We start from the raw sequence: 12,084 nt of genomic DNA, 5'->3' as shown, positions 1-12,084 counted from the left end.
GAGTGGTCTAGCTGGGGAGTAGGGAGTGATTAAGGATTGTATGTAAGGTGGGGCAGTCCCCTTAGCAACACTAGGGCTTTGAATCTGATGCATGCGGCAATAGGAAGCCAGTGGAGGCCAATGAGGAGCGGGGTGACATGAGCCGACCTGGGCTGACTGGTGATCAAGCGGGCTGCAGCATTCTGGACCAGCTGGAGGGGCTTGATTGCACAAGCTGGGAGACCGGCTAGGAGGGAGTTGCAGTAATCCAGGCGGGAAATGACGAGCACCTGGACTAGGAGCTGGGTGGCTTTCTCCATCTGGAGATAACGGATGCAGCATGTATTGTAGAGGAAGAACCTGCAGGCTCTGGCAGTGGAGGATACTTGTGGAGCCAGGGAGAGGCTGTTATCAAGACTCACCCCAAGACTATTTGCCGTATGGGAGGAGGAAACTACAAAGTCCTCAACAGTCAGTGAGAGGTCGATTGTTGGAGAGGACTTGGCAGGGATGTAGAGAAGCTCAGTCTTGGCCAGGTTGAGCTTCAGGTGGTGGGAAGTCACCCACGCAGAGATATCAGCCAAGCAGGCAGAGATCTGTGTGGTGATTTGGGTGTCGGGGGGGAAGGAAAGAAAGAGTTTGGTGTCATCGGTGTAAGAATGTTAAGAAAAGCCATGGGAAGAGATAACAGAACCAAGAGACATGGTGTGTAGAGAGAAGAGGAGAGGACCAAGAACTGAGCCCTGTGGGACTCCAGAGTGTCAGAGACTGAGCCCCTCCAAGTCACCTGGTAGAAACGACCGGAGACGTAGGAGGAAAACCATGCCAGTGCAGATCCTGTGACACCCATCCCAGTCAGCGATGAGAGCAGAATCTCATGGTTGACTGTATCAAAGGCAGCCGACAGGTCGAGGAAGATGAGGACAGAGGAGAGGGATTTGGCTTCAGCAGAGTGGAGTGCCTCAGCGACCGCGAGCAGGGCGGTCTCAGTGGAGTGGCCACTCTTGAAGCCAGACTGGTTGGGATCATGGAGATTGTTGTGGAGAAGATAAGTGGACAGTTGGGAGCAGACCGCCCGTTCCAGAGTTTTAGTGAGAAAGGGAAGAAGAGAGACAGGCCTGTAGTTGTTCAGAGCAGAAGGTTTTTTTGAGCAGGGGAGTGACTCTGCCCCTCTTCTGGGAAGAGGGCATGGTGCCGGAAGAGAGGGAGGTGTTGATTAGAGATGAGAGAAAGGGGAAAATGTCATTAGAGATAGATTGTAGAAGTGAAGAGGGGATGGGGTCAAGAGGACAGGTGGTCGGGCGGTGCGATGTAAGGAGTTTCAAAGTGTCAGAGAGGGGAGAAAAGGAGGATAGGGAGTTGGGGAAGGTAGGAGGGTCAGCAGGGGGAGAGGGTGGGGAGAAGGAATTGTGAATGGCTTTGACCTTCTTTTCAAAGAAGGAGACAAAGTCATCAAGTGTGAGTGATGAGAGAGGTGGTGGGGGAGGGGGGGCCAGAAGAGAGGAGAAGGTTGAAAACAGTTTGCGGGAATTAGAGGCAGCTGCGTTAATTTTAGTGTGAAAGAAGGAAGATTTAGCTAGAGAGGCAGAGGAATAGAAAGATGATAGGAGGGCATGGAAGGAAGCTATATCGCTGGGGGGACTGGACCTTTTACATTTTCTCTCCGTTGCCCGCAGTTTGGTTCGGACAGCTCGTAGAGCATCAGAAAGCCAAGGACTGGGGGGGGGGGGGGCCTGAGCTAATTTGGTGGTGAGGGGACACAGAGTCAAAGGAAGATGAGAGGGAGGACATGAGGGTTGTAGCAGCCTCGTCAGGAGACAGTCGAGAGAAAGACTCCGCGGATGGTAGGGAGGAGAGGATTGTAGACGAGAGGGTGGAGGTACAGGTGGCATAGGTTCCGCCAACAGGTGACAGTGGATGGTGGGAGAGATGGATGGGTGTTAGAGGAGAGTGGAAGAGAAAAAGAGATGAAGGAGTGGTCAGATATATGGAGTGGTGTTACAGAGAGGTTGGTTGTTGTGCAGCTCCTTGTGAAGATCAGGTCAAGAAGGTTGCCTGCTTTGTGGGTGGGAGGGGAAAGTGTGAGGGTAAAGTCAAAAGAAGAAAGGAGGGAGAGAAACGTAGACTGGGTGGACTCTGAGTTGAGGTTGAAGTCACCCAGGGGGATCGGGGGAGTGCCATTGACTGGTGAGGAGCTAAGGAGGATGTCCATCTCATCCAAGAAGCTCCCCAGAGGACCCGGGTGATAAATAACAATAATAAAGAGTTTGCATGGGAAAGTAACAGAAACCACATGAAATTCAAAAGAGGAGAAGGAGAAGGATGAGGAGAAGACACTAGTGTCAAGACAACAAATTTGCAGCCTGTGAAATTCCTTTTTCCATGGGCTGGAATGACTGTTCTTCCCTTAAACACAAGCCCCCCATCTGCCGCAAGCTGGAACTTTCCACGCATGTACAGTGGGCTCCAGAATTACAGTGGGCTCAAGAATTATTTGCACCCCTCACCAGCAGTGCACAAACAAGGCTTAAAAAAAAGTATAATATAATTATAGAGAAAGGTAATACACCAACATGTGAGCCATTTCTGTGTGGATCTTGAGGTGTGTTTTGGGTCATTGTCTTGTTTGAAAGTTCACCTACGACCAAGTCCCAGACTTCTGGCAGAGGGAACCAGATTTTCAGCCGAAATTGCCTGATACTTGCTGGAATTCATTATGCCAGTCATAATGTAAATGATGTTTGGCAAACTCCAAGCGCTTTCTTCTGTGTCTTGTGGTCAGAAAAGGCTTTCTTCTGGCAACCCTTCCAATGAGGGTGTGGTTATGGAGGTGGCGTCTGATGGTGCTTTTTGAAACCTGGTGAATTTTTTGCTTCTCTCACCATTCTCCTCAGTATCCTGGGGGGCAAGATGCAGTTGCGTCCTCTACCCATGAGATTTTCAACAGTTCCATATCTTTTGAACTTTTTTATAATTGCTCTGACAGTGCTCAGTGGTATATTCAATCGTTTGTGAATTTTCTTGTAGCCATTACCACGTTTATGAATGTCTACAACCATCTGCCTCTTTTGAAATACCACTTCTTTTGTTTTCTTCATGGTGTTGGATGACAAAGGGATATTGCATGTGTGTTACCTCATTTTTATAGCCTAGTGAAACAGGAAGTGATGTCACTCAATACAGTTCCTTAACACATAGATAAACTTAAATAAGTGGAATTTAATACCTGGTTTAATTTTGGTAGGTGTTATTTACAATAATCTTTAAGGGTGCCAATAATTGTGAAACATTGATTTGGAGGAAATTGATTTTTAATTAAATCAGTAAATTATTTTTGCTGGTTCCATTGAAACATTAATATTTATCACATGTTGGTATTTCGAGTTTGTCTATAAATATATTGTTTAGAATTTTTTTGAGTATTGTTTGTTCATTTTCTGTCAGGGGTGCCAATAAGTTTTGAGCCCACTGTATATATTCTAAATAAATATGCACAGAAAGTGCATGCCCAGGCTGGGTCCATTGTACATTACATTAATGGCATTTGGCAGACGCTCTTATCCAGAACAACGTACAACAAAGTGCATTCCCATAACCAGGGATAAGTGCGCTGAAAGACCCTAGAGGGAAGTACAATTTCAAGTGCTACCTGTACAACAAAGATAAGGGTTTTTTTTTTTGGTTTTTTTAAACAAACAAACAAATAAACAAACAAACAACAAAGCAAAAGTGGCCAAACTTAAGTAGCCAAACACTGCTTACCTAGCCGACTAAAAATACCGATACACAAAAAAGTAAATCACAGAAAGACAACAATTAAGGTTCACTGGGCGGTAGGGAGGGACGGGGAGAGGTGCTGCTTGAAGAGGTGCGTTTTCAGTTTGCGCTTGAAGGTGGGGAGAGAGTCTCTCCATCTGTCACCATGGTCTGATAGTCTGATAGTCAGTCATCGTGTTCAGTCTGTTTAGGGCCAAATAGTAATGACGTTTATTTTGCCTTTTGTTTCTTTACAATTGTGTTTGGTTGAATTCTCTGAGCTAGAAGGGAGTCACTGTCACTGGAAGGGGCTGACTAATATTAGTGTTGGGATTTAGTTCAGTTAGTCCCAGGACCAGGTGCCTGAGGGTGAGGGCTAGGTGGGGACACACTCTGCTTTATATTCACTTATTGCCAGTTCACAGCTTTGTAATGGTAGCAGTGGGCATCACTCTTTTTCCAAAATGTGATGGCTCTTTTCTGGATGTTAATTGGGAGTGGCTATTGGCCTAATTTTGCTCTGTGGTTTCCCTCTGACCTATACTTTTCCAGAAGTGTGGGTTAGGGTTGGGGTTGGTATTGCATATTGTCAGGGCACAGACAGAATGACTCTAGCAGATCCTGGTTTTGCTGTTGTATTCCCCCCCAGCCCTGGCCCAGTGGAGCCCAACAAATCCTGCTGCCCCAGGGGTGGCACGCTGCTGCCCCCCATGACCCCATGACCAGCACCCCACCGCTGAGGTGAGTGTGTACCTCCCACACACCGACCTCACCTCCCACACACCGACCTCACCTCCCACACACCGACCGCACCTCCCACACACTGACCTCACCTCCCACACACTGACCTCACCTCCCACACACCGACTGCACCTCCCACACACTGACCTCACCTCCCATACACCGACCTCACCTCCCATACACCGACCTCACCTCCCACACAGCGACCGAACCTCCTACACACCGACTGCACCTCCCATACACTGACCTCACCTCCCATACACCGACCACACCTCCCACACACTGACCTCACCTCCCATACACCGCCCTCACCTCCCACACACCGACCGCACCTCCCATACACCGACCGCACCTCCCACACACCAACCGCCCCTCCCTGACACCTAGCACACACTGACCTCACCTCCCACACACCGACTTCACCTCCCACACACCGACCGCTCCTCCCACACACCGACCTCACCTCCCACACACCGACCGCCCCTCCCATGCACTGACCACACCCAGGCGTTTTGGGCTGGGTGGGGTTCGGGCTGGGTGGGGTTTTGGCTGGGTCTGGTTTGGGCTGGGTGGGGTTTGAGCTAAGGGGTTTTGGGCTGGGTGGGGTTTGAACTAAGGGGTTTTGGGCTGGGTGTGGTTTGGGCTGGGTGGGGTTTGAGCTAGGGGGTTTTGGGCTGGGTGGGGTTTGACTGGGTGGGGTTTGAGCTAAGGGGTTTTGGGCTGGGTGTGGTTTGAGCTAAGGGGTTTTGGGCTGGGTGTGGTTTGAGCTAAGGGGTTTTGGGCTGGGTGGGGTTTGAGCTAAGGGGTTTTGGGCTGGGTGGGGTTTGGCTGGGTGGGGTTTGGGCTGGGTGGGGTTTGAGCTAAGGGGTTTTGGGCTGGGTGGGGTTTGAGCTAAGCGGTTTTGGGCTGGGTTTTTTATAAAATCTTGTGTGTGTGTGCCAAGTCAGATCATTATTTGTATAGTACATTTCACAAACCCACATGTTACAACACATCACTTCTGTGAAGTGTGTTGTAGCACAGCTGCCTTGATATGAAAATGATATGAATCATAGATTTATATTGTTGATAATTTACTGCAAGTTAAATCTGTAGTGAATATACGTGCTGTCTTTGTGAAAGGCTGGCTAATCACTGTACTTCTGCCAGATCAGCTTGGGTTTGAGGGAGACAATATTTTGATGGTGTTGCAGGAACTCCCACCCCCATGGCAACCATTACAATCCCATCATGCAGCAGCCAGCCTTGCTCACAGGTCACCTGCCCCTCCCGGCCTCCCGGCCTCTGAATGTGGGCGTGGCCCACGTCATGCGGCAGCAGCCAATCAGCAGCCGCTGCTCCAGAAAGAGCCGACAGCAGCAGCTCTCCAGCAGGTGGGGATGACATCACTTCCTCTCATTCCCCCAGGCACCTGTAAATACTGTCACCTCCGCTGTGATCTAACTTCTGCCATAATGTCAGCCCAAAACTGAACAATCAGGAGTGGTTTTACATGTTTAATTATATTAGAAATGAAATTTGTCTTTAGATTTAATTTCATATTTGTTCTTATGGCAGCCACTTCTGTTCCCTCCTTACTCTCTCTATCTCTCTCTCCCTGTCTCTCTCTCTCTCCCTGTCTCTCTTTCTCTCTCCCTCTCTCTATCTGTCTCTCTATCTTTCTCTCCCTCTCTCCATCTCACACTCTCTCTATCTCTCCCTCTCTCCCTCTCTCCATCTCACTCTCTCTCTATCTCTTCCTCTCTCTCTCTTTCTCTCTCTCCCTCTCTCTCTCTCTGTGCAGTTTTAATGTCTCTCTCTCTCTATCTCTCTCTCCCTGTCTCGCTCTCTCTGTCTCTCTTTCTTTCTCTCTCCCTCTCTATCTGTCTCTCTGTCTCTCTCTATCTTTCTCTCCCTCTCTCCATCTCACTCTCGCTCTATCTCTCCCTCTCTGTCTCTCTCTCTCTCCCTCCCTCTCCTCTCTCTCCCTCTCTCTCTCTCTCTGTCTCTCTCTCTCGCTCTCTCTCTCTGTGTGCAGTGTTAATGTCCCTCTCCCTCTTTCTCTCTCTCTGGTAGTTTTGAGGTGTGTTCACAGCACTGTAAGCGTGTAAAGGAGAACACCCCCCCTCGCTGTGCGGGGGGGCAGAGTGACCCCCCCTCAGCCTGTGGGGCACCCCTGTCCTGCGGGATCTGGGGGGGCCCCCACCCCCACCCCACCTCGTGCCAGACCATCGTCATCCCCGACACACCCAGCCCAGCCATCAGCATCATCACCATCAGCAGTGACTCCGACGATGAAGACAACAATAAGCACACCACCAGGTCAGAGGTCACTGGTCAGAGATCACAGGTCAGAAGTCACAGGTCAAAGATCACAGGGCACTATGCAACTCATCCTGCAGTGATATAGGGAGGTAAAGCGGATGATTCAGGAACGATTCTTCTGGTATGCTGCTCCCTATTAAATAGAGTGGCGGTAAAAAGTTATGTTCTGCGTTTTTAGATTTTCAGACTCCCAAAATGCTTTCCCCTTCATAGTGACGACATTTCCACAGTTGGACCATCCTAATGCCACTGAATACAGTGTGTCTGTATTCATTTATCATCCCAACTTGTGCGATTCTAATGTATAAACTTTGTGTAATTGCTTGCTAGTGAGCTTGCTAGTTATGTCCTATGACATGTGATCTGGTGGTCTGAACACACTGAGGACAGATGAAAATCCTTCATTAATTCTGTGTTGCCATTCTTCACCTCTGTTTCTGGTCCTTCATGTTAGTTAGTCTAACAGTTGGTGTAATTAGCTACAGTATCTGCTGTAGCTAGTAAGCTATCTGAACTGGTGGTATTTCACTAAACTGGATTACTGAACTAAATAAAACCCATAACAGCTGAGGGTTTTATTCAGTGTAGTTAAGTATGGCTAACTCTAATCCCATTTTGCAAAATACCTCCTGAATGCTACTGTCTGCTGATTTCTATCAGACCTATACAGTTACACATTGTTGCTTCTATGTCAACAAAAAGACAGTGGCATGTCAATTATGTCAGTCAAATACTATTTATAAATAAACACTCACATATTGCACGTATAATACAAATGAGCAATGGAACTACTTCCCCTAACCCTAACCCTAACCCATTAACACAGGGTATGATTAACACAGCCTACCATTAATGTACGCTGCTGGTGAAGGGGAATTAAAAGCCGGAGAAGATCGACAGGGGTCCAGGATCTACAGGGGTCCGGGATCTACAGGGGTACGGGATCTACAGGGGTCCGGGATCTACAGGGGTATGGGATCTACTGGGGTCCGGGATCTACAGGGGTATGGGATCTACAGGGGTCCGGGATCTACAGGGGTCCGGGATCTACAGGGGTACGGGATCTACAGGGGTCCGGGATAAAGAGTGTCTTGAGAGAGCCCCTCCTCCTCTTCCTGCAGCACAGTGTCGGAGCAGAGGAGTGAGGTCATCAGCTGTGTGACCGTGCAGGACTCTCCCGCCTCAGTCTCATCCAATAGCAACAGTCCGTCTGCCATGGAGTGCTGTCCCCCCAACAATAATGGCGTCCAGTCCAAAGCTGTGCTGCTGGACAACTACTACCACTCCACCCCCCGAACCATCATAATCCCACCCCCCAAAACACAGACCAGCCAGGGCCCTCCCAAGTGTAGCCACCTCCTGCCAGGTACAGTGTGTGTGTGTGTGTCTACATGTGTCTGTGCGTTTGTGCATCTGCGTTTGTGTGTGTATGTGTGTGTGTGTGTACACATGTGCCTGTGTGTTTGTGTGCGTGTGTGTGTAGTGAGTGTTAGTGCTTGGTTTTCTTATTGGTTAGAACAAGCTAATAGTCACTGTGAATCCACATTTTCCCCTGACTGTACCTGTTTTCTCTTCCTTTCTACCTGCAGACATATCGAGCCACCAGAACTCTATCTACAAGTTGAAAACATCCAATGGGGGTGTGGCTTTTATTCAGCAGTGTTCTGGACCCCTCCCCTTTCAGCAGCAGTCCCTCAACCTGCGCCAGGTGAGCACAGACACGCCTGCGCCAGGTGAGCACAGACACGCCTGCGCCAGGTGAGCACAGACACGCCTGCGCCAGGTGAGCACAGACACGCCTGCGCCAGGTGAGCACAGACACGCCTGCGCCAGGTGAGCACAGACACACCTGCGCCAGGTGAGCACAGACACACCTGCGCCAGGTGAGCACAGACACACCTGCGCCAGGTGAGCACAGACACACCTGCGCCAGGTGAGCACAGACACGCCTGCGCCAGGTGAGCCTGTATTTTGTTTCAGTGTCCCAATATTTCAAATAGAAAAATTTGTTTCATGATTTGGTTTAATCTAATTTGAGTTTGGTCTGCAGTGCTGATCTGAAGTTTTTTGGACTGGTTTTAGGGCTGAACTCTTTGGGGTTTCAGTGCCTCAAACTTGTAGACATGTAGCCATTATTTTAGGGATCTTTTTTGAGCTTTTGAAATGAATTAAAAGTGACCAATTGGGGGTTTCCTTTGAATTTCCTATACATTTCTACGGAATTCTGCATGCAGGGTGTTTGCTGTTGGTTTAGCACAATAGGCACGATCAGACTTATCAGATCAGATCTTACACCCGAGTAAAAAATGCTCATAGTGCTTTTTCTTTTAGTGCATTCACTGCTGTATCAAAGATGTGCTAATTCTCAGTCCTAGGTAGTCATAGAATCCTCTTGTGTTCCTTAGATTTTCCTTCTGGCTTTCATTTGGCTGATGGGCAATTTAGGTTTTTACTGAATTTACTGTCAGGGCCCAGTTCTGGAAGTATTGCTCCAGCAGATCCAGGTGCTGTATGATCCTTCCTCTGGGGGTGACAGCCGCACCAGGTCTTCTGCAGGGAGTAGACATTTGACTTCCTTATTACCTAAGGAGAGGCTAGGAGCTGCACATTGTTCCAGTAACACCGCTAACTCCTTTATTTAAATGTTATATGAATAATCTCTCTCTGGCACCCCTCGCAGGTATGTCAGCACATAACCCTAACCCTAACTCACTTTTTTTCACATTTGTTCTTATGGCAGCCACTTCTATTCCCTCCTTACTCTCTCTATCTCTCTCTCTCCCTGTCCCGCTCTCTCCCTGTCTCTCTTTCTCTCTCCCTCTCTCTATCTGTCTCTCTCTCTATCTTTCTCTCCCTCTCCATCTCTCTCTCTCTCTCTCTCTCTCGCTCTCTCTGGCGCCCCCCGCAGGTACAGCAGCATATGGCAGCAGAGAGATGTGGGAGTGAGTGGCAGCTGCAGGCTTACGTCGCCCCGGTGATGTCTGGCCACGCCCCGGTGATGTCTGGCCACGCCCCGGTGATGTCTGGCCACGCCCCGTACCCCTTCCATCACCACAGCCCCGCCCACCCTCACCTAGCAGGCCAGCCCCACCCCCACCTGTACGCCTATCCCCCGCCCCCTGCTCTCGGGTCCACGGGGGCTGTCGCTCGCCTGGTCAGCCCCCAGGGCTCCACCCGTCACAGCACCTACCCCCCTGGCCTGGTCCCCCAGATGCCCGTCAGCGTGGGGCACCATGTCCTCCCCTCCCCCGCCCACTACCCTGCCCCTTTCCCCCAGACCTACTTCAGCACTTCCCCTGGCTCTGCAGTCTACACTGGATTCCCCCTGAGTCCCACCAAGGTCAGCCAGTACCCATACCTCTAGAGCAACACTGCAGCCCCACTAATGCTGACATCAGCCCTCCCTGAGAGCAGGGAAGGTCAGTGGGAAGGTCAGTGATGTGGAAAATGGACCGCTCTGCAGGGCAATGGGGGGACAGAGCATTTCTTTTTATTTCATATTTTTAGGAGCTCTCCTTTTAGATTTGTGTGTCAATTTTCAATTTCAGAAAAAAAACCTATAGTCATTAAAAAATTCTAAATCGCCATGGCAATTTGTTTTCAATATTTGATGCCTTTGCATGTGTTGATCAGTTGAACAGGACTGGACTGGTCACCGCCAACAACTCAACACATTTTGTGTTAATTTCTAAGGAATTGTTTTTTTATTTTTTTTATTTCCCTGTGAAATAAAGTTTTAGCTGGGTAGAATGTAACATCCTTCAGCCTTGCTATTGTGTGAAGCATCTGAAATACCAAGAGATTTCTGCTCATTTTCTTTTCAGTATGCAAATTGGTAGCACACACACTCACCAAGCACTTTATTAGGAACATTTTTATTTTATTACACCTACTTATTACAACAGTGGTATGCAGAAGAGCATGTCTGAACACACAACACCTCATAGTGGATAGTCTAATAAATATATGCCTAATAAATACCTAATAAAGTTCTCTCTCTGTATGTACAAGGTGTGCCTGTCGGCGGCCCCCCTGTCCCAAAATACTCCAATGCTCTTGGCCCTTAGCATCGATTCCCTGTAGTGCCTTACCAATTTGTTGGCACGCTCTATTAAAGTTTACTGTGCTGGGACATACAGCCAGAACAGGTTGGGTCTTAGGTTTCAAGTCTTCATCACATCAGTCAACTCTTTATTTAAACTTCTAGGTCTGTTTAATATAGAAATATAATATGTGATATTATGTGACATGTGTCAGAGGTTCTTGCTTGTCACTCATGATTATGATGATTTTTTGCTGTGTCCGTGTAGTAGAGCAGGACTTGCCTGGTTTTGTCTGCATTAGGTGTTGAACCATTAGACATATCCTGTGTGTGTCGAGTGTTTCCATGTTTGAGTTTCATTTTCCTGTGTTGTTTCAGTCAGCTACATTTGAAACTGTGGCATTCAACTCTGCATGTATTTAATTAGACATGGGGGTGAGAACCAAAATACTTTTTACTGCTGCAATGACTGGATGGATCCCTGGTGTAAAAATGATGGGCTACATGAAAGATTAGCATGAAGAGATTTGTTTTGTTCATGGGTTCATTTTTTTTGCAACAATCTTTAGATATGTTTGGGTGGTTGGGGAGTATAACAAGGGTCTAACTTTAAACCATATTTTTACCAAATGTTTTTTGTTTTAACCCAACTCTGCAACACTTGATTCAACTAAATAACTAACCATGTTATTCAATCAAGACCTTGATAATGAGAATCAGCTATCTTAGTGCACCCACACTGGCCCTCTTCAATAAGACTGGACACCCCTGCTTTTAGCAATGTCTGATGTATGAAACCATAACCTCTCAGCTTAGGCCCACACCGTTGTCCGGTCAGCAGTCATGTAACCATATATATAATATAACTATAACTATATATATAATATATACACATATAAGGCCTGTGGGGCTTTTAGTACAGCAGAGTCTCAGCCTCCCTGATCTGGAGAGCAGTGTCCTGTGGGGAAAGAACATTGAGTTTTGAAGGTAATTTCCGTGGCCAGATGGGAGTAGTGATGTCAGGGGGGGTGGCTGGAGCAGCCAATGAGGGCAGCAGAAGCAAATTGGGATTGGAGTACAGTGAGGAAGCGGGTGTGGGATGTGAGATCAGTGAGATAGGTAGGGGTGAGAATTGGTCGATGGATGGAATCAGGCTGGTAGGTTGGGAGTTTGCAATTCAGGTTAGGGTCACAATGAAACACAGAATAGTATGTTGAGACAAAGCAAGTCAGTAGAAATAGTGACCCTGGTAATCGGGGGGG

General features: G+C 48.2%; 1 protein-coding gene across 1 annotated transcript in view; it reads left to right on the top strand.

Annotated features, from left to right (window-relative positions):
• The window catches only part of LOC133135071 (homeodomain-interacting protein kinase 2-like), a gene marked incomplete at its 5' end in the record, with an annotated part of 36,738 nt that extends 26,203 nt beyond the window's left edge, over positions 1 to 10,535 (top strand). The window contains 6 exons of the mRNA XM_061251829.1: positions 4,385 to 4,476; positions 5,670 to 5,849; positions 6,532 to 6,777; positions 7,902 to 8,146; positions 8,370 to 8,488; positions 9,689 to 10,535. Coding sequence (XP_061107813.1) covers positions 4,385 to 4,476; positions 5,670 to 5,849; positions 6,532 to 6,777; positions 7,902 to 8,146; positions 8,370 to 8,488; positions 9,689 to 10,144 — 1,338 coding nt within the window. The remainder of the gene's footprint in view (positions 1 to 4,384; positions 4,477 to 5,669; positions 5,850 to 6,531; positions 6,778 to 7,901; positions 8,147 to 8,369; positions 8,489 to 9,688) is intronic.
• Between the last annotated feature and the right edge of the window lie 1,549 nt (positions 10,536 to 12,084).

Source organism: Conger conger, chromosome 8, assembly GCF_963514075.1.
Source record: "Conger conger chromosome 8, fConCon1.1, whole genome shotgun sequence".
NCBI classification, from domain to species: Eukaryota; Metazoa; Chordata; class Actinopteri; order Anguilliformes; family Congridae; genus Conger; species Conger conger.
The sequence above is the reverse complement of the archived record's forward strand: the minus strand, read 5'-3'. Positions and strand labels throughout refer to the sequence as shown.